The 24,601-nt window shown below is 43.1% G+C and overlaps 1 protein-coding gene across 5 annotated transcripts in view; it reads right to left on the bottom strand.

The window, feature by feature from the left end:
• st6galnac3 (ST6 (alpha-N-acetyl-neuraminyl-2,3-beta-galactosyl-1,3)-N-acetylgalactosaminide alpha-2,6-sialyltransferase 3) overlaps window positions 1-24,601 on the bottom strand; it is a 328,714-nt gene that overhangs the window by 160,955 nt on the left and 143,158 nt on the right. For 4 of the 5 annotated variants that reach the window (XM_048602457.1, XM_048602459.1, XM_048602458.1 and 1 more), the window contains exon 3: window positions 20,053-20,462. In XM_048602457.1, the coding sequence (XP_048458414.1) occupies window positions 20,053-20,462 (410 nt within the window). Of the gene's footprint in view, window positions 1-20,052; window positions 20,463-23,802; window positions 23,876-24,601 lie in introns of those variants that run through there. The other variant, XM_048602460.1, reaches the window with a different exon arrangement.

The following is a 24,601-nucleotide window of genomic DNA, read 5'->3' as shown; positions in this document are numbered from 1 at the left end:
GAGGTGGGGATCGAAGCTGGGTCCCTGCTGTTGTGAAGCTACTGTGCCAATACTTTTAAGAAGTGTCTAGTCCGCTGTCTGTGAGAAACCTGGAGCTCTATCCTTGCCTGTGGCCTTCTGAACCTAAAGCCTGTACTACAAGGGAAACAGTCCGTCATTGTGACTTTCCTTGGGATGGCCAACTATCAGCCAGAGGGTAGGCTTACTGTTCCGTTAAGGAGGGAAGGCACTCCGTGTTCCAATGCCAATGGGAGGTCCTAAAAGCTAACAGCAGCAGCAGAGGACGATAGTGGGTTTGTGAGCGAGAGGACAGCCCTGTAGAGGGTGGTCCAGTTGATTGAAAAAGTTTTCTGGGCTGCATAGAGAGTAACCATTTTCATGGTTAACTTAGGCAATCTCAAGAGGAGGAGTTGTCCAAGCCCTGACCCCTGGATGAAATCCTGCTCAATATTCCAATTGGACCGGACTGAGAGCTATATGTTGGTTTTAGCATTACCTCTGCATTTTGTACTCTATGCTTCTACTTATAAACATCAGAGTCCGATATGTTTAATTAAAAGCTGAGTTAACCTTTCTTCACCCTCAAATATTTGCACTCAAATAATACCAGGTCCCTGTGCTCTCAGACCTCCTTTGCTTTATACCAGTAATGAAACAAAATTCTACCCCAGTTCATATACATACATACACACACTCACACACACACACACATGGACATAGACACACACACACAAACACACACACATGCACAGACAAACACACAAACACAAACATACACACACAAACACACGCGCGCGCGGACACACACACACATATATATGTAATGAGACACAATGCACATTCCTTCTTTAATGCTTATATGTATATTTATGTGTGCCACTTTATCAACAAATAGATGGCATCTATTATTTATTGGTGACTTTTTATTATTCATTGCTTTCCATTCTCCATGGTCATCCCTTGTACACACTGAGCAAACAAAATTAAATCGAATTTTAAATGTGTTCTTTGACGATATTTTCTACATGCAGGACAGAATAAGCTATAAATGGTATAGTGCAATATCTTGGATGTTGCCCCATGTGAATGCCACCTTTAGTCAGCTGCTCTATGGTGTACCACAGTACCTGGGCCTGATCGGAAGGAGCTGAAGTAGCCATAGGTTTTCTGATCTGTGCCAATGACCAGGTCAAGCACCAACAACTGTTGTGAGACAATGCCTCAGTGGTATTATTGCTAGACTATTAATCTTGAAACTCAACTAATGCTCTGGGTCCTGCGTTCAAATCCCAACATGGCAGATGGTGGAATTTGAGTTCAGTAAAGTATATGGAATTAAGGGTCTAATGATGACATGTGTCAATTGTTAGGAAAAGCCCATTTGCTTCACTAATGTCCTTACTTTCAGGGAAGGAACTGCCATCTTCACCTTGTCTGGCCTATGTGTGACTCCAGCAATGCAGTTGTCTTTCAATTGCCCTCTGAAATGGCCGAGCAAGCCATTCAGTTGTAGCAATCGCTATAAAGTCTGAAAGAAATGGATGGATCACCTGGCATGAACCTAAGCACTGGAAAAGGCAACAGCAAAAATAGCCCTGTCAGCCCTGCAACGTTCCCCTTACTAACATCGGGAGGCTAGCGCCAAAATTGACAGAGCTGTCTCATGTGGCTCCAGACAAACAGCAACATGGTTGATCCTCAGCTGCCTTCTTGACAATTCAGGTTGGTCAATAAATGCCGGCCTGGCCACAGATGCCAACATCCCATGAGTGAATTTAAAAAAAACTTCCATTTAAGTCATGTCTCTAACATGGTGAAATATCATGAAGTGATCTGAGTCTGTCAATTAGACAGGAATTTGGCACTGGGTGACAGAGGACAGGCCAGGATAGATTGATTTTTAGAAGCATCTTCAAGGTGGCGATTCCAACTGGAATGGGGCAGGAGGAATGTGCAGCATTATGGGTGCATCTATCAGTGCGCCAGTCTGTTCTGGAGCAGTCGAAGAAAAGCTAGCAGTCCACAAACTCAGCATTCACTTGGGCGGCCGCTGCTGCACCTGTTCTTGTAAGCTGAGGCTTGTTTGTGATGCCTGTGGTAGGTGAACAGCCCTGGCAGCAGTTGCTGCTCAGATTCCCACAAGGCTGTTATTCAACAGCTGCCCCAGAAATCGCAGTGTCTTGTGGGAACACCACTACTTCCAAACCTCCCTCCAAGTCACACAACATCCTGGCTACAACATCTATTTATATAGCATCTTTTACAGACCGAAACATGAAATAAAGCACTTCATGGGAGCATTATAAACTGAAATATGATAGCAATCCCCATAAGGGATAGATGACCCAAAGCTTAGACAAAGCGGGAGGCTTTTAAGAAGTGTTGTAAAGGAGCAAATTAAGGTGGAGATAAGTTCCAGACTTGGACAAATATTGGCCATTCTTCACCATTGTTGGGTCAAATCCTAGAACTCCCTACTTCCCAACACTGTGGTTGTTTCACTGCACAGATGGCAGTAGTTCAAATATGTGGGCCTCCCCCACCATCGCCCCTTTGCTGGGCATTGGTAATGAAAAATCAGCCTTGCCACTGAAGTTGATATCCCAACAATAAAACTCAAGAACGATGGATACTTCAACAAGGTAGTATGAGAAGGCCAGTCTCCTGGGGAATGGCATCTCAGTAGCTGTCAGTCATCATAGCCATGGAAAGCAGAGCTAAACTAAAGGAAGATTCCTGGAAAAGAAACGATTTTGAAAATGCTACAAAAGCTTGATTAGCACCTTTAAAACCTTGCCCTCCTCCGAGAAGCATTTGTGCTATACTTAATGTCATCCACCCTGCAACATAGTTTGTCTTATTAGATCCTTTAAGAATTGTATCCAAAACAATGGAGAAGATGAGTTTGGTGCTTTGGTTCAGGGGACAGCCCTATCCCTCAGAGTCAGAAGATTGTGCAACTAATCTTCACTCAAGTCTTGTGCACGTCACCTACACTACAACCTGTTCATTACTGAGAAAGGGCTGTTGCTATTTGTCGGTGAAACGCTAAACCAAGGTCCTCTTTGCCTCTTAGGTGGATATATAACATCCCACTTAGTGTTCTGAGGATGTTCCTAGTATCCTGCTTAGTATTTATTCCTCAACTGTCATTGAAACATGATAATCTTATCATGGAATTTGTTTGAAATGAAGAATTGTACGTACACAGGATCTGGACACCACTGGTTGCCCATCTCTAATTGCCGCAGAGAAGATGGTGGTGATGCAATTCCATGTGGCAGTGCCACATTTTTGACCCAATAGCATTGAAGGAACACTGGTATGTTTCCAAACCAGGGCCATGGCCTGATAGGTAAGGCAAGTGAACTTAGGGCATGGTTGGGAACAAGGGACTGGGATATCAAAGCTATTACAGAAACACAGCTCAAGGATGGACAGGACAGGCCGCTTAATGTTCCAGGGTATAGATGCTATAGGAAGGATAGAAAGAAAGACAAGAGAGGAGGGAGTTTGGCGTTTTTGGTTAGGGGTTACATTACAGCTGTGCTTAGGGAGGATATTCCAGGGAGATTGTCCAGAGAAGTTTTATGCGCATGGAACTGGGAAGTAAGAAAGGGATGATCACCTTGTTGGGATTGTATTATAAGCTCCCCAGCAGTTAACAGGAAATTGAGAATCAAATACGTAAGGAAATCTCAGATATCTGTAAGAATAATAAGGTGGTTATGTTAGGGGATTTTACCTTTCCAAACATAAACTGGGACTGCCATAGTGTTAAAGGGTTTAGACGGGAAGGAATTTAATGAATGTGTACAGTATGTAGATGGACCTACTAGAGAAAGAGCAATACTTGACACTCCGTTGGGAAATAAGGCAGGGCAATTGACTGAGGTGTCAGTGGGGAAGCACTTTGGGGCAAGTAATCATAATTCTGTTAGTTTTAAAAATAGTTAAGGAAAAGGATAGAACTGATCAACAAGTTGAAGTTCTAAATTGGAGTAAGGCCAATTTTGATGGTATTAGACAGGAACTTTCTAACGTTGATTGGGAGAAGCTACTCACAGGAAAGGGGATGGTTGAGAAGTGGGAAGCCTTTAAAGAATGAGATAACGAGAGTTCAGAGACAGAATGTTCCTGTTAGTGTGAACTGAAAGGATGGTAGGTGTAGGAAATACCAGATGACTAGAAAAATTGAAGCTCTGGTCAAGAAAAAGAAGGAGGCATATATCAGGTACAGACAACTGAATCCCTAGAAGAGTATAAGGGCAATAGAAGTATACTTAAGAGGAAAATCAGAAGGGCCAAAAGGGACATGAGGTGGCTTTGGCAAATAGAGTTAAGGAGAATCCAAAGAGATTCTATAAACACATTAAGGGCATGATGCGGAGGTGCCTGATCTGATGTTTCCCAGAACTCTGTGGAAAGCTAGGGAAGAAATTGCTGGGCCCCTTGCTGAGATATTTTTATTATTCATAGCCAACAGGTAATGTGCCTGAAGACAGGAGGGTGGTTTACGTGATGCCACTATTTACAAAAGGTGGTAAGGAAAAGCCAGGGAATTACAGACCGGTGGTGGGCAAGTTGTTGGAGGGTATCCTGAGGGACAGGATTTACAGTTATTTGGAAAGGCAAGGACTGATTAGGGATAGTCAACATGGCTTTGCGTATGTGAAATCATGTCTCACTAACTTGATCGAGGTTTTGAAGAGGTGACAAAGAAGATTGATGGAGGCAGAGAGGTAGATGTTGCTTATATGGACTTCAGCAAGGCATTCAACAAGGCTCCACATGGTAGACTGGTTAGCAAGGTAAGGTCACAAAGGATCCAGGGGGATCTAGCCAATTGGATACAAAATTGGCATGAAAGTAGGAGACAGACAGTGGTGCTATAGGGATGCTTTTCAAAATGGATGCCTGTGATCAATGGTGTGCCACAAAAATTGATGCTGGGTATACTATCTTTCGTCATTTATATAAATGATTTGGATGCAAATACAGGGTGCGTGGTTAGTAGGTTTGCAGATGACATCAAAATAGATGGTGTAATGGACAGTGAAGAAGACTATCTCAGAGTACAACAGGATCAGATGGGCCAATGGGCGAAGGAGTGGCAGATGGAATTTAATTTAGATAAATGTGAGGTGCTGCATTTTGGAAAGGCAAACCAGGACAGGACTTATACAGTTAATGGTGGGACCCTGGGGAGTGTTGCCAAACAAAGACACCTAGGGGTGCAGGTATAAAAATTTTATGAAAGTGGAGTCACTGGTGGACAGGGTGGTGAAGAAGGCATTTGGCATGCTTGCCTTCATTGGTCAGAACATCGAATATAGGATTGGAATATCATGTTGTGGCTGAACAGGACATTGATGAGGCCACTTTTTGAATACTGCGTTCAGTTCTGGTCTCCCTGCTACAGGAAGAATGTTGTTAGACTAGAGAGGGTGCAGAAAAAAGATGTTGCCAGGTCTGGAGGGTTTGTGTTATAGGGAGAGGCTGAATAAGCTGGGGTGTTGTTCCCTGGTAGTATTGGAGGCTGAAGTTGATAAAATCATGGGGGCACGGATAGTGTGAATAGCCATGGTCTTTTTCCTAGGGTGGGGGAATCCAAAACTAAAGGAAACAGGTTTGAGTGAGAGAGGAAAGATTTAAAAAGGACCTGAAGGGTAAGTTTTTTCACACAGAGGGTGGTGTGTGTATGGAATGAGCTGGCAGAGGAAGTGGTGGAGGCTGGTACAATTACAATATTTAAAAGGTGTCTGGATGGGTATATAAATAGGAAAGGTTTAGAGGGATATGGGCCAAATGCTGGCAAATGGGACCAGATCAGATTGGGATGTCTGACTGTCGTGACCAAACTGGACTAAAGGATTTGTTTCCGTGCTGTATGATTCTAAGTGTGACTTTTGAAATACTTTACTGGCTGTGAACTGTCCTGGAAAATCAAGAATGGTGCCCTAGAAATTCACATCATTTCTTCCTCTCCTGCACGATATCCCTCTACTGTTCTCGTAACACTGGACAGTGTTATCTCCAGTTAATCAACTGAGGGTGTATTTTATTTTAGAGGAAGGAATTTGCATTTCATATAGTACAATGCCCTTCCTGAAGACAACTCAGAGCAACACCAGGGTAAAGAATTGCCTCTGGAATGTACTTCCTGGAAAATGCAGTGATGGCAAATAACTAATCACCTGAGTAACTTGGTGAGACAAATTAAAATGATCAATTCAGCTTGTATTGACTGCTTTTTGTGGGATGACGTTCCGCACTTTTATCACCATTTGTATGTTGAGGCATTTTCTAAGCTCTGTTCTAAATGACCTGGCCCTTGCTTTTAGATTATGTCTTCTTGCTCTGGACTCACTCAACAGTTTTTCATTTCTAATTATATGCAATCCGTAAAAATACATTGCAGGCAGTACAAACACACCAAGCTTTCTTCCTGTAGTTAATAGTTATACCTTCATTTACCACTATCCTATTTACCAAAAGGTCCGCATGACCCCAAAATCTCTGACTTCACAAATTCAGATGATCTGGAGGTTTCACAATTCTTCCAGAATGAGTTCTCTTTGGGCTTAGACGTTTGGTTGACCTTGATTCTACTCTTGACTCTGTGAAGTCTCTATTATCATTCTCCTCATGACATCCTCACTGGGTTAGTTGCAGTAAATTATTGGTGGACCATTTTTCCCTCAGCCCTCCTATGGTTCCTTTATACAATTCCCTCAGCCGTACAAACAACATATGTACATTGCTGGTCTGCTGCCTCTTGAATGTTCATAACCTTCTTGTTAAGGCCCAGTATCGACACCTATTTTGTTTGGCCTAAGTTTGTCATACAATGCGATGCCTATTATAATGGGCAGCTTGCTGCTTGCGGTGAAACTGTTCCCATTTCCAAACATTATTATAATTCCATCGTCTTAACTGTGGACTCAATTTCTTTGGTGGGACAGGGAGTGGGGTCTTCAACTTTCCCTCATCTGCAATTCTGATGGAGATAAATCATACTGCAGTGGGGTGAACCAGCAAGTTAACAATGCTGTTTAAAAGTCAGCAAATTTATTTTTAAGCAAGTGACTTGACTTCCTGATTCCATGCTTGGATGCGATGGGAGGCGATGGCCTAGTGGTATTATCGCTGGACCGTTATTCCAGAGATCCAGATTAAAAAAATTCTGGGGACCCGGGTTTGAATCCCGTCATAGCAGATGGTGGAATTTGAATTCAATAAAATATCTGGAATTACTAATCTAATGATGACCATGAGTCCATTGTCGATTGTTGGAAAAATCCATCTGGTTCACTAATATCCTTTAGGGAAGGAAACTGCCATCCTTACCTGGTCTGGCCTACATGTGACTCCAGGCCCACAGCAACGTGGGGTTGACTCTGAACTGACCTATGGGTAATTAGGGATGGGCAATAAATATTGCCTTGACAGTGATGCCCTCATTCCATGAATGAATAAGAAAAAAAATCCAGAACAGGTTGCAAATTGCCTGGAAGATCAATTAACAATCTATGGCTCATTATCTCATGCAACCACATCAGGGATCCCGTGTGCAGTGAATATTTCAAGCAACACCCTGACAACTGCATTTGTGGTGTACAAGGTGCACATCTGGAATACTGTGAGCAGTTTTAGGCCCCTTATTTAAGGAAAGAAATCATTTTATTGGAGGCAGTTCAGAGGAGGTTCACTATGATGACCCTGGTATGGAGGGACTGTCTCATAAACAAAGACTAAACAGTTTGGGACTGGACTCATTGGAGTTTAGAAGAATGAGAGATGATCTCATTGAAACATGTAGGATTCTTAAGAGGCTTGACAGGGTAAATGCTGAGATGATGTTTCCCCTCATGGGAGAGTCTAGGAGCACAACACAGTCTCAGAATACAGGGGCGCCAATTTAAAACTGAAATGAAGAGGACTTCCTACTCTCAGAGGCTTGTGAGCCTTTGGAACTCCTTGCCACAGAGAGCGGACAAAACCTTAACTCTGTTTTTCTCTCCTCAGATGCTGCCAAGCATGCTGAGTTTCTCCAGCTTTCTCTATGTATGTTTCTCCCTCATTAATCTTTCCATGTGTTTATCCATAGACTGTTTGACTGTTCAGGTAACATAGCAACTGACCCTCTGGTGGAATAGTGCTTAAAGTTGGCAAGCTGTAAATATCTGATACCTTCCACGGGTCCACTGGAATGCCCACCATTATTACATTGTGCCATTATGCAGTGATACCCGTTGCTGCTAAGTTGTTTTTTCATCTCTAGCACTGCTCACCATATTGCATGAGCTATATTGCCAATCACTACCAGCTTGCAGTATGGATAGATCACTGCCACCTTCCTCTTTCCTTGACTGGGTCTGAGACCTGACTTGGTTTAAACTGGTGAAGGAAAGTCATGAGTCAGTGTTAATAAGAAGGGGCTCCTGTCTTAAGTAAGGCAAGCAATCAGATATAAGTTACCTTGAAGTTACATTACTGAAGCTATTGGGATACACATGGATATAAGTCTTCACTGAACAGGATCTTAAGACAATCCCCTCAATACCAAGTCCTCATGACATCAACAGATCACCAGATTGTTGGAGGTTAATGCATTCTCCAACCAACTTGTACAATATCAAATTAGGTTACAAATCAGTCACGGTTTCATTAACTGGCAGAATAGGCTCAAGAAATTTCCAGCTCCTGTTGCATTGTTCAGTGGCCAATTTATGTGAGACCACAAAGAGAAAACTAAATTAATTAACAGATGATCTGTTTATTTCTGATGTCGGTTGAGGGATGATTGAAGGCCGGCTCACTGGGAAGAAATCTTCTGTCCACATTGAATCAAACAATGGTATCTAGCAGGCAGGCAGAGCCATTGAAATTGGCTGAAAGGAAACTGGATTGTTTCTATAATGGAGGAAATTGAAACAAACCCCACAATAGCCAAGATATTCCAAGGTAATAAACAAATGAGAATGGCATTACTCGATCGATTCAGGGTCTCATTTATTTAAGCAGCATGTCTACACAGTAAAATGAGATCTGAGCATCACATTACAGAGGGCTGAATATTATATGTGGAAAAAAGAATAGATAAACTTGATAGCATCTTGTAGAATGATGCCAGGAAAATGTAGATTGTATCAGTTACTTAAATGATTCACTGGATATATGGTCATGTTAAATTTGCGCATCGTGACAATGCAACTTTCTGCTTTGGCTTAACAGTCATCATTCTGTGTGAAATATTGATGACAACACATTGAGCTGATCCCAGGATAATAAAAGAAGGAATAAGAGATGTGTGTGCTTAATCAGACCGTCAAACAGTCTCAATGCACTTCACATCCAAGCAGTTCTATTTTGCTTTGCAGTTAAATGTGACAGGTATTCTGCGCTACCACATCTCACAAACTGCTTTGGGATAAATGATCTGTGTTTTGTTTTGGCTCCATCTTTTGCAAAAGGAATGTTGACCAGGACAGTGAGAAAACTCCTCGACTCATCAGCCAAGAGTACAATCAGATTCTGAGAAGTCCACTAGAGCAGGACATTGATCCAACCTGACTGGACCAGTTCCACTTTCACTCTAAGAGAGAGATTTGGCCTGAATTCAATGCAGCTAAGACTATTCAAAGTGGACATTTCATGGCCCCAGCTGTGTCTCTCTTTTCTAAGGCCAGAGGTTATAAGTTCAAGTCTCTTTCCAGAGACCTTGGCATAACATCTAGGCCTATGTTACCAGCGCAGGGCTGACAGAATGTTGCATTGTCAGAGATGACTTTTCCCAGACGAAACAATACATTGAGGCCCTATTTACTGTTTCAGATGGATGTAAAACATTATCTAGCCCAGTATTTCGAAGAAACATAGAAATATAGAAAATAGGTGTAGGAGTAGGCCATTCGGCCCTCCGAGCCTGCACCACCATTCAATATGATCATGGCTGATCATGCAATTTCAGTATCACACTCCCACTTTCTCTCCATACCCCTTGATCCCTTTAGCCACAAGGGCCATGTTCAGCTCCCTCTTGAATATACCACAAACTGGCCCCAACAGCTTCCTGTGGTAGAGAATTCCACACGTTCACAACTCTCTGAGTGAAGAAATTTTTCCTCATCTCAGTCCTGAGTGACTTACCTCTTATTCTTAGACAGTGAGCCCTAGTTCTAGACTTTCCCAACATTGGGAACATTCTTCCCACATCTAGCCTGTCCAGTCCAATCAGGATTATACATGTTTCTATGAGATCCCCCGCTAATCCTTCTAAATTCCACAATAAATACACCCAGTCTTTCCGAGGATGATAAAAAAAATCTGAGGAATATTTGAGGACCAGACAAAGGTATGAAACAACCTCTGGATTAACAGACATCAACTCATGTGATACAGACTGAAATCCCAAGACCCAATTGATGACTTCATCACAAGATGCTACAGCAAGTGGCATGAGTTCTCTGAAGAAGAATTTCCAGAGGGTCATTGAGTTGGCAATTGCCTTGATACTGATCAAAGTCTTCAGGAAAGTTTGAGTTTGATTTATTGCTGTCATATGTACTGATATACAGTGAAAACTAGTGTTTTGCATTCTACACAGGCAGATCATGCTGTACAAAGTGCATCAGGGTAGCAGAACAGAGTGCAGAATTCAGTGTTGCAGCCACAGAGAAGGTACAGAAAGATATTCTGGGCCAGGAAAAGGACCGTACTATTGGTGCCTTGCTTATAGATGGGCACCAGTACGTAACCACGGTGATAGGCTAACATCAAGTACATGCTTTAGGTGAGGACAACACTATTGCTACATTCAGCAAAGTCCACCAAACCAGCAAGATCTAACATAGTTGTCCGGTGTTTCTTCCAATTGGCAAAGGATGTGGTACCAAAGCATTGGGGTCACCTGTGTACAAAACCTGGTTTCAAAAGCCAAGCCAGATCCCAGAACAAGGCACAGTTGACCATTAAGATGGTACAGCAAGATGGGGCGACACAGAGGCTTGGTGGTTAGCACCGCTGCCTCACAGTGCCAGTACTCAGGTTCAATTGCACCCTCAGGGATTTGTCTGTGTAGAGTTTGCACATTCACCTTGTGTCTGCGTGGGTTTCCTCCAGATGCTGCGGATTTCTCCCACAGTCCAAAGGTGTGCAAGTTAGGTGGATTGGCCAAGCTAAATTGCCCATAGTCTTCAGGGAAGTGTAAATTAGGTGGATTAGCTGTAGGAAGTACAGGGTTATGGGGATGGGGTGGCTTAGGTCTAGGTGGGATGCCTTTCGGAGAGTCTGTGTGAACTCGATGGGCTGAATGGTCTGTTTCTATACTGTAGGGATTCTATTCTATAGCATGACTACAGCAAGCAGTGTTCAGAAATATGCACGAATGGAAACATTTTGATGCATGCAGCCAACTGAAGCGATAAGTAAAATTTGCAAGATGATAACAAGAACTGTAGATGCTGGAATCAGAGACAACACAGTGTGGGGCTGGAGGAACGCAGCAGGTTTGGCAGTATCTGAAGAAGGGCCCTGACATGAAACTTCAATTTTCCTGCTCCTCTGATGCTGCCTGGCCTGCTGTGTTCCTCCAGCTCCACACTGTGTTGTTTTTGGAAGATGATCAAATGTTTCCTGTTGTCAACCTCACACACCATCTCGACAGTATAAGGTAATCAGCAGCTTTTATCACTATTAATATCGCATATCCCTAAAAGGCAGGTCAACTCATCCCGAAAGCCAAAATTGATGCATGAATTGACATCATATGCACCAAGTATCCTAAAAGACATGTATCTCAACAAGTGGCACTTCATGTTGCAGTATACAAGAGACTCTTTCCTAGCATACAACAGATCAACAATTCCTTGCATTGGTGCAGTCACAATGCAGTACCAACACACAAGTTAATCCTGACTTCCCTTTGGCCTGGTAGATCCCAGTGATCCAGCAATGGCAGAATTGCCAGTATGCACTGATCTTGGTGGAGGCATCATTTATCAAATTATAGCCACGTCCACTCTGGTAGAGTAGACCATGTAAGGCACAGGTAAATCTGTTGGTGATCTTAAGTAGTTATACCCCGACAGATTCAACATAATCTTAAGGGTCATGCAATATTGCATTTCAAGGATGATGCAACGCCATTCATTGACCCAAGGAAGTTGAGAGCATACATTCAGAAGGCAATGGAGATTAAGTGTAAAGGATTTTGCCTGGTAACCAATTGTCTAACACAGGATTTTCTTCTCCAATGAAAGAGATACATCACCAGCGAGCAGGTAGAAAATTACAACTACGCTCTGGACAAAGAGTGTGAGTCAGAATTCCAGTCACAAATACTTGGATACCAGCAAAGGTGTCCTAAAGAGGCAATCAGCTCAGGTAGTGTGAGAACATTACCAAACATTACGACGGAACAGAAACCAGCTCAGACGGATGTACAACATGCCAGTCACGCAGGCAGAGAGTACGGAAGAAAACTCTGACAATGATGAATGTGTGAGAGACAGCATACAACAGCAAGACAACCAAGTTATCAGCCAAGAGCAACTGAGAATAACACGCACCTCTCCAGATGGAGAGATGATCACCAGAGCAGGATAAGTTGTCAAATCTCCAAAATATATAAAGAGCTTTGAATGGCTAAAATTGTTAACTCTGTACCTGTTTGTATAATTATCAAATCAATTACAAGCACATGAACACAGCTGTCTATATCTGTTTGGGATTTCTTTTTTGCTTTGGAACAAGGGGGATGTCATGATATGTCTCACAGCTGGTATGCAATATACTTTTAAGAGACATGCTCATAATGTCATCACTGCCTGTCACCCAATGGTATAAAGATCTTGGTCTCCATCTTACTGGGGTCACTTGCAGCATGATACGCTGAGGTAGGATTCTGCCAGTTTATAACCGAATTATTCAAAGCTAGCCCAGAAATCACAGCTCTGTAGATTCCTGGAGCTGTAATAAATGTCAATTGAACCCTGAAATACTACATTAATGTTGGCTTTCATATCTAAAGGGCTAGAGTATAGGGATGCAGGCATTACGCTGCTGTTGTACAAAACCCGAATTAGACCCCACTTGGAGGACTGTGAGCAGATCTGGGCACCACACCTTAAGAAGGATGCTTTGGTCCTGGAGGGAGTTCAACACAGGTTTACAAGGATGATACCTGGACTTCAGGGGTTATGTTATGAGAAGAGATTAGGCCCTTATTCTCTAGAATTTAGAAAGGTTACGGGCTAATCTAATTGAGGTTTTCAGGATAGTAACAGGGAAAGACAGGATAGATAAACTATTTCCTCTGATTGGAGATTCTAGAACCAGGGGCATAGTCTGAGAATTATGGCAGGCCATTCAGGAGAGACGTTAGAAAACACTTCTACATACAAAGAGTGGTGATGTTTGGAGCTTCCTTCCTCAAATATTTGACGATGCTCATTCAATTGTTAAATTTACATCTGAGAGAGACAATTTTTTTAATAAGCAAAGGTATCAAGGATTATTGGCCTAAGGCAGGCGTATGGAGATAGACCACAGATCAGCCATGATCCTATTGAATGTCACAGTAGGCTCAATGGGCTGAATGGCCTATTCCTGTTCTTATGTTCCTATGTCCAGTTCTTATGGGAGCTATCATAAGTATTGCATCATCAGGTACAAGATAAAATTGCCTTAGTCCTTCTGCTCTCTAATTAAGAGAGATGACTGGTGGTGGTTTAAGTTGAGGGCCACCAGACTTCAGATGAGGGGAGAGGTTGAGAAGGAGAGTCCTTCGTGGTAACTTCAACTGGTGTCAGGAATTAAGCCCGCACTGTTGGCGTAACTCTGCACTGCAAGCCACCCATCTAGCCAACTGAGTTAACCAAACCCCTAACAGGTACAAGTACCCACCTGAAAGTTAAAAGCCTATCACTATGCCTGTGGTTGTGAGGACAGAACAGAGCAGGGTAAGCCAACTCACTATCCATAACTGGCCATTGATTGGCCAATCCCAAACTCAATGTTGTGCTATTGCTCCTGACACAGGGTCCCGATCCAAAATGGAAAATCATATTCCATTGTCCCTATTAAATTATCCCGCCCTGGTTCAACCTGCCCTTGAGGGAAGGATTAAAATTTAGGGTTTACATTTCAGCCAGAAAAGTCTGGTCTTCATTCGAAATGCCTTAACTGCTCAACAATCTGAACACGTGCACAGTGCTGGAACCTGTCCAACTCAATTTGGCCCAGTGCCATCACAATTAATAGATTATTCAACATTGGTTGATTAGAACAGTGAATCAATTAATCATGAAAGTCCCTCCTGACTCGTGAGCAGAAGGCCTGTGTTAACAGCTAGGCTGATCGAGTTTGTCAGCTTTCAGGGTAGAGTTTGCCCTTATGTAATGAGGAGAAATAATAACAGAGAAAGAGGTTCATTTGCACCCCACTCTGACCATTGAAACCAGGCTAACCATGTGGCCAGGGTAGGAGCCACTGTCTCATTCATACTCCTGTCTGAGTGCCATTTAATCCCTCCACCAGGAATGACCAGGCCTTTACCTGCTCTGGGAAGCCTGTGCGCATTTGTCCATCTTTTTTCTATAAACGACTCCTCTTAAAACTTGTATCTTTTCCCAAGCTTTCTGTCACTAGCCTTACATCTCCTTCCTGGAAAGGCCAGCATTTTTTGTTTATCCCAAATGTCATATTGGATGTGTACCTTACCTTTAGGAAAGTTTATGATTAAAGATTCTGGGCGCTGTGTGCACACAATGCTGTGACTCTGCCTGCCAATTGGGCTCAAAGCTGCATCAATGGGAACCACTGTGTTTACTGTGAAGAAGAGTCTGAACAAGAGTCATAGCAGACTTGAAATGTTAACTCTGTTTCTCTCTCTACAGATGCTGGCAGACCTGCTGAGGTTTCTCCAGCGTTCTCTGCATTTGTTTCAGATTTCCGGCATCCACAGTATTTTGTCTTTAATTAGAGTGGATTGTTCTGATGTCTGCTTCAAAACTTATAATATGTTTCATTACTTTAAATAAGCTAAGCCATGGAACTAAGTGATCTGTGATGAGCAATTGATTATTAGAAGACTATATGTGTCATGTCAGGGGGTAGTTAATGAGCTATTGTGACACAGTGGTGATATAAGTTATCAACAATACATCCTTAAATAGGACAGCAGGTTATCACTAGCAATAGTTAACACATTGCAGAAAGTCACTTCTAATTAGGTGATTTTTTTTTTATGTTTGGATATATGGGCATTCTTTGCTTAAAAAACGTGTTTATAGGATTGGAGCCTTTTACTAGTCACCAGTAATATAAGTACTAAAGTAATATTTTTAAGAATGCATTTAAGAATTTCCTTGCTGTTAAAGAAAGTCCATTTCCTCTCTACACCATCCAAAATGGATTCCATTGTTCATTGTAGGAACAAGCTAGTTGCAAAATGGATGCCATGTTGTACTGCACAATATCATTAGCCTAAATAATTAGCTACAAAGTGAGTTAAGACGTAATTAGTCATTCTACAAATGAAAATCTTTTCATGAATATTAATAATTTTGATTCTGATATTAATTTCGACAGTAATTACAAAAACCACCCAGCTACATTCATAACACATCCCTTCCTATGTTGGGGTTATTTTTATTCCTTAATTGAATACAATGACTTCCAGTGATTGGACTAAAAAAGATCGAAAGTGGTAGAAAGGATTCCATGAAGGTGACTTACTCCAAAAACGTGAACTGAGAAATGTTTCACTCTGCCGTCATATTTTCTTAAAGGGACATTTCAATGTGGAATGTCAGAAGAAAAATCTATCGAATAGAGTGTCACTAAACCCCATAATGAGATTGTGCCCCTCAAGAGTTAGGAAGGGATTGTCATGGAGTTATCCAACACAAAAGGAGACCATTCGACCCACTGAACCTGTGCTGGCTTTTTGAAAGAACAATCTAAATAGTTCCACTCTTTCAGCAGATTTCCTCTGCGAAAGTGTGTCCCCATTTGCCTTTAGAAAGTTACCACGGAATCTGCTTCAACAGCCCTTTTGGGTCATGCATTCGAGATCATAACACCTGTCTATGTGAAAATAATTTGAATGTCTTCCAATTCTTTGGACAATTCCCTTAAATGTGTGTCCTCAGACTCTTGCACACTGGAAAGAATTTCTTTTGATTTACTCAAGTAATTCCCTTCATAAATGTCACATCTCACCCTTCACATTTTCTGCTCGAAGGAGAATTTACCCCAACTTTTTCAGATTGTCCACACAACTGAAGCTTCTTGACCCTGAAACTGTGGAGGCAAACTGCTCTGTTCCCTCTCATGACCTTAAGCATCCCTCCAGATGGCCCTAAATGTTCATTGATTTTATAAGCTCATATGCACAGGGAACAGGAGAAGGCCACCCCACCCTTCCAGCCTGTTCCACCATCCAATAAGATCATAGTTGATCTGATTTTAACCTCAACTCTACATTCCTGCATATACCCCGATGACCTTTTTTTCCCCTTGATTATCAAGAATGTATGTATCTCTGTGTGAAAAAGTTGCCCCTTTAGGTTCCTTTTAAATCTTTCCCCTCTCAACTTAAATCTATGCCGGATAGTTTTGGAATCAGCTACCCTGGAGAAAAGACCTTGTCTATTTACCCTATCCATGTCCCTCATGATTTTATAAACCTCTATAAGGTCATTCCTCAGCCTCCGAATCACCAGGAAAAATAGCCCCAGCCTATTCACCCTTTCCCTACAGCTCAAATTCTCCAAACCTGGCAACATCCTTGTATATCTTTTCTGAACCCTTTCAAGTTTCACAACATCCTTCCTATAGCAGAGAGACCAGAATTGCACGCAGTATTCCAAAAATGGCCTAACCAATGTCCTGTACAGCTGCAACATGACCTCCCAACTCCTATACTCAGTGCACTGAGCAATAAAGGCAAGTGTACCAAACACCTTCTTCACTATCCTACCTGCCTGTGACTCCACTTTCAAGGACTATGAATCTGTATTCCAAGGTTTCTTCATTCAGCAACACTTCCCAGGACCTTACCATTAAGTCTATAAGTGTATAAGCCTTTCCAAAATGCAGCACCTCACATTTATCTAAATTAAACTCCACCTGCCACTCCTCCGCCCATTGGCTCATCAGATCAAGGTCTCATTGTACTATCCGATAACCTTCCTCACTGTCCACTGCACCACCAATTTTGGTGACATCTGCAAACTTATTAACCACCCCTCCTATGTTCACATACAAATCATTTATATAAATGACAAAAAGCAGTGGACCCAGCATCAATCCTTGTGAGGATGTACACTCAGAATTTCCACACAAGGTAATCCTCACATTCCAGGTATTAGCCTAGTAAACCTTCTCTGAACTTCTTCCAATGTATTAACATCCTTCCCTAAGTACGTTGACCGGTACTGTACACAGTATTCCAGACACAGTCTCACCAGTGCCCCACATAACTCTTGCATTTGATTACCCTCGCAACAAAACAGAAAGATAAGGACAGTATGAGGTCAATTGGAGATGAAAAGTTGTCTCACAGAAGTTGGAGTTATAGCAGAGACGTGTGTGGCCTTGGTACTTGCATGAAAGAAAGTTATCGAGACTGGAAAGAGAGAGCAGTTAAGATGATGCAATGATGAGTCAGTGACAGAGTGGCAATTTTTTTTTGTTCATTCATGGGGTGTGGGCATCACTGGCATTTATTGCTCATCTCTAATTCCTAACTCTGAACTGCGTTCTGGGATGAATTATACATGCTGGCCCAGCCAACAACACCCTCACCCAGTGAATGACTTTTAAAAAACTGCTTTTGCAAGTTTCCTGAGTGTTGTTGCAGGCCATAATGGCTCATCCACTCGGCACTTCCAGCTGAAGCGTACTGCAAATGCTTCAGCCTTATCTTTTGCACTGATGTGTTGGGCTGCTTCATTACTGGGGATGGAGATACTTATGGAGCCTCCTCCTGTGAGTTGTTTAATTGTCCACCTCAATGTCTGTCTGGTTTCATTCCTTTCAAGAATTTTTAGCAGTTGATACAACTGAATAACATGCTGCACCATTTCGGAAAGCTATGGGTCTATATTCATGGTTAGGACAGACTTGATAAGGACCTTCCTTAAAGGACATTAGTGAGCCAGTTGGATTTTTAACACAATTACTCCATGGCCATAATTTACTATTTATTGAGTTTACCATCCAGCTTGGTGGGATTTGAACCCAGGTTACCCCGAACGTTTCCTCATCTCTCATTTACCAGTCCAGTCACAATACCATTACGTTTTGCCTCCACTATGCCACCAGGCTAATACTTGGGAAGCCCAGTGCCCTCATCTGCAAACACAGATTCAAATTCCACCATGCCTTTTAGGAGAAGGATATCTGCTATTCTTGCCTGGTCTGGCCTATTTGTGACTCCAGGCCTACAGCAATGTGGTTTCTATTAGCTTTTCAATGAGACAATCTAAAAGCCGCTCTGTTCAATGACAAGAGAGATGAACACAGCAGGCCAAGCAGCATCAGAGGAGCAGGAAGGCTGACATTTTGGGCCTAGACCCTTCTTCAGAAAAGGGGGAGGGGAAGGAGGTTCTGAAATAAATAGGGAGAGAGGGGGAGGCGGATAGAAGATGGATAGAGGAGAAGATAGGTGGAGAGGAGGCAGACTGGTCAAAGAGGCGGGAATGGAGCCAGTAAAGGTGAGTGTAGGTGGGGAGGTAGGGAGGAGATAGGTCAGTCCAGGGAGGACGGGCAGGTCAGGGGAGATTTTGAAGCTTGTGAAGTCCACATTGATACTTTGAAGCTTCAAAATCTCCCCTCCCCCTACTGCATCCCAAACCTAGCCCAGCTCGCCCCGCCTCCCTAACCTGTCCTTCCTCCCACCTATCCCCTTTTCCCACCTCAAGCCCCACCCCCATCTCCTACCTACTAACCTCATCCCACCCCCTTGACATGTCCGTCCTCCCTGGACTGACCTATCTCCTCCCTACCTCCCCACCTACACTCAACTTTACTGGCTCCATCCGCGCCTCTTTGACCGGTCTGTCTCCTCTCCACCTATCTTCTCCTCTATCCATCTTCTATCCGCCTCCCCCTCTCTCCCTATTTATTTCAGAACCCTCTTCCCCTCCCCCATTTCTGAAGAAGGGTCTAGGCCCAAAACGTCAGCTTTCCTGCTTCTCTGATGCTGCTTGGCCTGCTGTGTTCATCCAGCTCTACACCTTGTTATCTCAGATTCTCCAGCAGCTGCAGTTCCTACTATCTCTGTTCAATGACAATCTGGGTTAGGTAACAAATACTGGTCTTGCCAGTGGCATCTGTATGTCATGAAGAAATATAGAAACTCTTAGAGTGAAAAAGAACAATTGAAGTCAAAATGGCACCAACACCGTGAGACTCTGACGGTGTGAATTTAACATTTTATTTATCCATTGATAGCCCAGCATTCATTTCCCATCTCCAACTGCCCCTTGATTCAAGTGGTTTGCCATTTCAGAGGGCAGTTAAGAGTCAACCATATAGCTGTGGGTCTAGAGTGGCATGTAGGCCAGACCAGGTAAAGATGGCAGATTTCCTTCCTGAAAAGATATAGTGAACCAGATGGGTTTTCAAACAGTGGTCACCATTCGACCAGCTTTTAATTGAATTGAATTTCAGGGTGTTAGCTGTCAGGGACATATTTGACCCCAAACCCACACAGCATCTGCTCTGTGGGAGGGTAACTTGACCTGACACATTAACTCTGAAACTCTCCACAGATGCTGCCAGATCTGCTCAGCTTTTCCAGCAATTTGTTTCTGTCCCACAGCATTAACCTGGGGTGTGAATCCTAGTCCTATGACTACACCAACATGCCGCTGTTTGCCAAGGCTGGTTCTGTGATCATCTCCCTTCCCAGTTGAGGTGGAGCTGTTGAGTCTGTTTCTCTGCTGGGAATGTGTTGACAGTACTGAATGTTTTATGGGAGAGCTCTGCGCTGCCCTAACTACCTGGCACACAAAGGAAAGCAGGAGAAGAGAAACTGACCTGTCCTTTCCCGTTTCCCGCTGGAAGACCTTGTCACAGTAGTTCATCCGCTCCTCGGTGGTCACATAGATCTTGGCATGGGGGTAGTTCCTTGCCATCTGCCGCAGCTCGTTGTAGGTGGCCCCTTTCCCGTCCCGTCGCATGTTCCGATAGGGCCCCCAGATCACGTAGATGGTCTCGTTGGCCTCTCCGAAGTAATGCTGCTGCTTCTGCCTGAGGAGGGGCACGCTGGTGTGAGATACCACCCTGACGCTGGTCCTGGTGCCGACATCTGCCTCGAATCCGGCTGTGGGTGCGTTGTTCATACGCCACACACAGGCCGTACGGTCGATCACGGAACCCGCTCGCTGGCCCAGCATCTGGCCGGAGCTCGATACGATGCTACACAGGTCGCAGTGCAGGCGGAGAGGCTGAGGGACACAGAGATTGCCAATAGGTCAGAGATTTCCACTCATCGCTCACACCAAAAAAAACAAACACATGTGTTGCCTGACTCCATGTGAGACATCAAGGGCAGGTGATGGCCTAGTGGCATTATCACTTGGCTGTTAACCTGTTTGAATCCTGTCGGTAATTTGAATTGAAGAATTAAAAACAAAACTGAAATTATGAATGGGGTTGACTCTTAACTGCCTTCTGGGCAATTAGGGATGAGTAATAAATGCTGGTCTAGCCAGGGACACCCACATCCTGTGAATATACTTAAACAAAGTTAACACGTGGAGAATGATGGCCTAACAGAATCATTGCCAGATTATTATTTCAAAAAGCTCAGGTAATGTTATGGAGACCTGGTTCAAATTCCGCAATGGCAGATGTGAACTCAGGAATAAATGTCTCATGATAACCATGAAGATATTGTCATAAAACTCACCTGATTCACTCATGTCCTTTACCTGGTCTGGCCTACATGTGATTCCAGGCCCACAGCAATGTGGTTGACTTAAAGTGGGCAATTAAAGCTGTTTAATAACTGCTGGCCTAACCAGTGATGCTGACGTGCTGTGTATAAATAATAAAATAAAATAACCTCTTGCTTCCAAACCTGAGGAGAGATTTCTTCACCCAGAGAGTGGTGAGCTGTGGAATTCTCTGCCACAGAGGCCAAAAAATTGAATGTTTTCAAGGAGGAAAGATTAAGGAAAGATGTGGAAGCGTTGGAAAAGGTGCAGAGGAGATTTACCAGGATGTTGCCTGGAATGGAGGGAAGGTCTCACGAGGAAAGGTTGAGAGAGCGAGGGTTTTTCTCTTTAGAATGACGAAGGATGAGAGGTGACTTGATAGAATTGTACAAAATGATCAGAGGTATAGATAGAGTGGACAGCCAGAGACTTTTTCTTAGGGTGGAGGTAGCTATTACGAGGGGGCATAGTTTTAAAGTGAGTGGAGGTAGATATAGGGGAGACGTCAGAGGTAGGTTCTTTACTCGGAGAGTGGTAGGGGCATGGAATGCATTGCCGGAGAGGGTAGTGGAGTCAGCCTCATTAGGGGCATTTAAATGGCTATTAGATAGGCATATGGATGATAGTATAAGGTAGGGTTGGAGGTTAGATAGACTTTAGGATTAGGGTAAAAGTTTGGCACAACATCATGAGCTGAAGGGCCTGTACTGTGCTGCACTGATCTATGTTCTATGTTCTAAGGAGTTAGACATAGTTATTGGACCTAAAGGGATCGAAGGCAATGGGAGAAATTGGGAACAGGGGACTGATCAGTCACAATCATATTTAATGGTGAACAAGCTTGAAGGGCCAAATGTCCTATTCCTGCTCCTATTTTATATGTTTCTCAACACCCACCATCCATCATTAACATCTCCATCTTTGCAATGTACTGTCTTTCCACAGAAAGACAACCGAGCATTGATGATTCATTACACATTTGTTTTCTCCCTCCCCAGGTCATTTGGAGCCATGTCCTGGACATTAACCTCAAACAGTTGGAAGCTCCACAGGAATCCTTGTTCACACTGATACAGGGCACTTTGTGACAATACTATGGATTTATTTGTTTCTTTTTGAAGAGAGGTTTTAAGATAGACGCGCTGAGCTGTCTATTTGAATTCAATAAAATAAACAGCTTGTGAGGCCTTGGGGTTTTAAAAAAAAATCAGAACAATAGAAGCAGCCTGAATGGTCAAGCTCCCACAGAATCAGGATTTTCAGTTTTTCAGTAGCAGTTGTTGCTGGGACCTTGAAGCTGGGTTTTGGAAGCTATAGTACATCTCTCCCTCCTACTCTCTCTCATTCAGAGTTTTCTATTGACTTTTTGTCAAGAGAACTACAGAATTGGCTGTGAGACAATTTATTTTACTGAATTTGCCTTTGCCAAGGGTATGTTTATAGGATGTTACGATATTTGAAAAGTTGTGATCTATTATTCTGTTAAGTTTTCCAATAGAGTTAAGTCAGTCCAATTCTTTCTTTTGTTATCTTTTGACTATAGTGCTTCAAGATCGGTAGTCTGATCAATCAAATTGCATCTGGAACGCAACACCTGGCACTCGCCTTTAAAACAAGAAAAAGTTAGGATCTAGGCTATCGTCATAGTATATTTTGAGAGGCTTTTGTCTGGTCCATAACACACTGGACTGGATCTTGCAGCTGATCATCTGAGGGTGAGATGACACCTGTTCCCACCCCTCGTTCCTCAGCAGGAATTATGGGTGTGACGTTGTCGGACCAGTAATCCCAATTCATTGTGTCAGTCTTTGATAATGTGGAAGGTGAAGGGGCATTGAAATCAGAAGCCTGTACCCCATTTAAGAAAAAACGATGAACAAGCTATCGATTTTATTGTAGGTGCAATTGTCAGTAAATTTATACCGCACAATGAGTCGGCGCAGGCTTGGAGGGCCGAAGGGCCTGCTCCTGGGTTGTTCTTTGTTCTAATTGATTTTTCTGCAGTCCATAAGATGTAGCAGTAGAGGCCAATCAGCCCGTTGGATCTGCTATGCCACTCAATGAAGTCATGGTTGATCTGATCATCCTCATCCCCACTTCCCCTGACCCTTGATTCCTTGACTGATTAAAAATCTAACTCAGCCTTGAATACACGGAATGACCCAGACTCTGCAGTAAAGAATTTCACAGATTTCACTACCCTCTGAAAGAATAAATTCCTCCTCATCTCTGTCATTAACGGGCGACCCCTTAGTTGTTCGGGAAGTTAATCAGGTGAGATTCCTGCCAGGTAGGTGGGTTCACCACTAGGGGAGATTGAAAGGATTGCTGATGGGACCATGACTGAGCGTGGTAGTACGCTAAAAGTGACAGCCCTGGTTGGTCGTAGATTCCTTTAGGTATTTTACAGGATGGGAGAACAGGTATAGAGGGGGGTGAGGCAGCCTGTGATATAGAAATTGGTGGCTGTGACAGAACTCAGGTTAATAGCCTGACCCCTCATCCTGACCTGATTTTCTCTAAATTTGTTCTTGGGATGTGGGCATCGTTGACTACTTATTCCACCTCCCTAACTGCCCAGAGTGTCAGCTATACTGCTGTTGGTCTGGAGTCATATGTAGGCCAGCCCAGATAAGGACAACAAATTACAAACAAAGGAAATTAGTGCATCAGACAGATTTTCACAAAAAGTTCCAAAGTTTCACAACTACCAACAGACTAGCTTCTTTACATTTTAGACCTTTTTTTTCTCTTGAGTTCAAACTTCACCATCTGCCATGATGAGATTTGAACCCATGTGCCCAGAACAATGGCCTGTGGTTCTGGAGTAATAGTCTTGTGCATTTACCATTATGCCACTGCCTCCCCCATTGGATTGGGTGCTGAGTCCTCTCCCCGGTGACAAATGGTAATTCGCCACCTCCCAGACTGGTGGCTGTTGATTGGTCATCTGATGTCTTATTCGCTTGGGGAGGGTGCGGGAATGCGAGTAGATCACACACTTCCATTCCACCTCCCTCACCCCACTGGGGACCATGTAATCCAACATGAGAGAACCATACGGAAAAGAAAGAGGGAAGTTAGTTTCGGGGAGATACTTGTGAGGTAAATGTGAGATCATCCATTTTGATAGGAATAACAGCAAAAATGGGCTATTGTTTAAACGGTGAAAAATTGCAGCATGCTGCTGTGCAAAGGGACCTTGTGCATGAATCACAAAAAGTTGGTTTGCAGCTGCAGCAAGTAATTAAGAAAGCACATGGAATGTTGTCCTTCATTGCTACAGGGATAGAGTTTAAAAACTGGGAGGTTATGCTACAGCTGTATAGGGTTCTGGTTAGACGTACTGTGTACCGTTTTGGTCTCCTTACTTGAGAAAGGATGTACTAGCACTGGATGGTTCATTAGGTTAATTCAGAGTTGAGAGGGTTGGTTTATAAGGAGAGATTGAGTAGACTGGGACTATACTCATTGGAATTTAGAAGAATGAGGGGGATCTTATAGAAACATATAAAATTATGAATGGAGTAGATAAGATAGAAACCAAAAGAACTGCGGATGCTGTAAATCAGGAACAAAAACAAAGTTGCTGGAAAAGCTCAGCAGGTCTGGCAGCATCTGTGGAGGAGAAAACAGAGTTAACGTTT

This window comes from Rhincodon typus, chromosome 10 (genome assembly GCF_021869965.1).
Source record: "Rhincodon typus isolate 14 chromosome 10, sRhiTyp1.1, whole genome shotgun sequence".
NCBI lineage: Eukaryota > Metazoa > Chordata > Chondrichthyes > Orectolobiformes > Rhincodontidae > Rhincodon > Rhincodon typus.
Note: the sequence above shows the minus strand (reverse complement) of the source record. Positions and strands in the feature narration are given on the sequence as shown.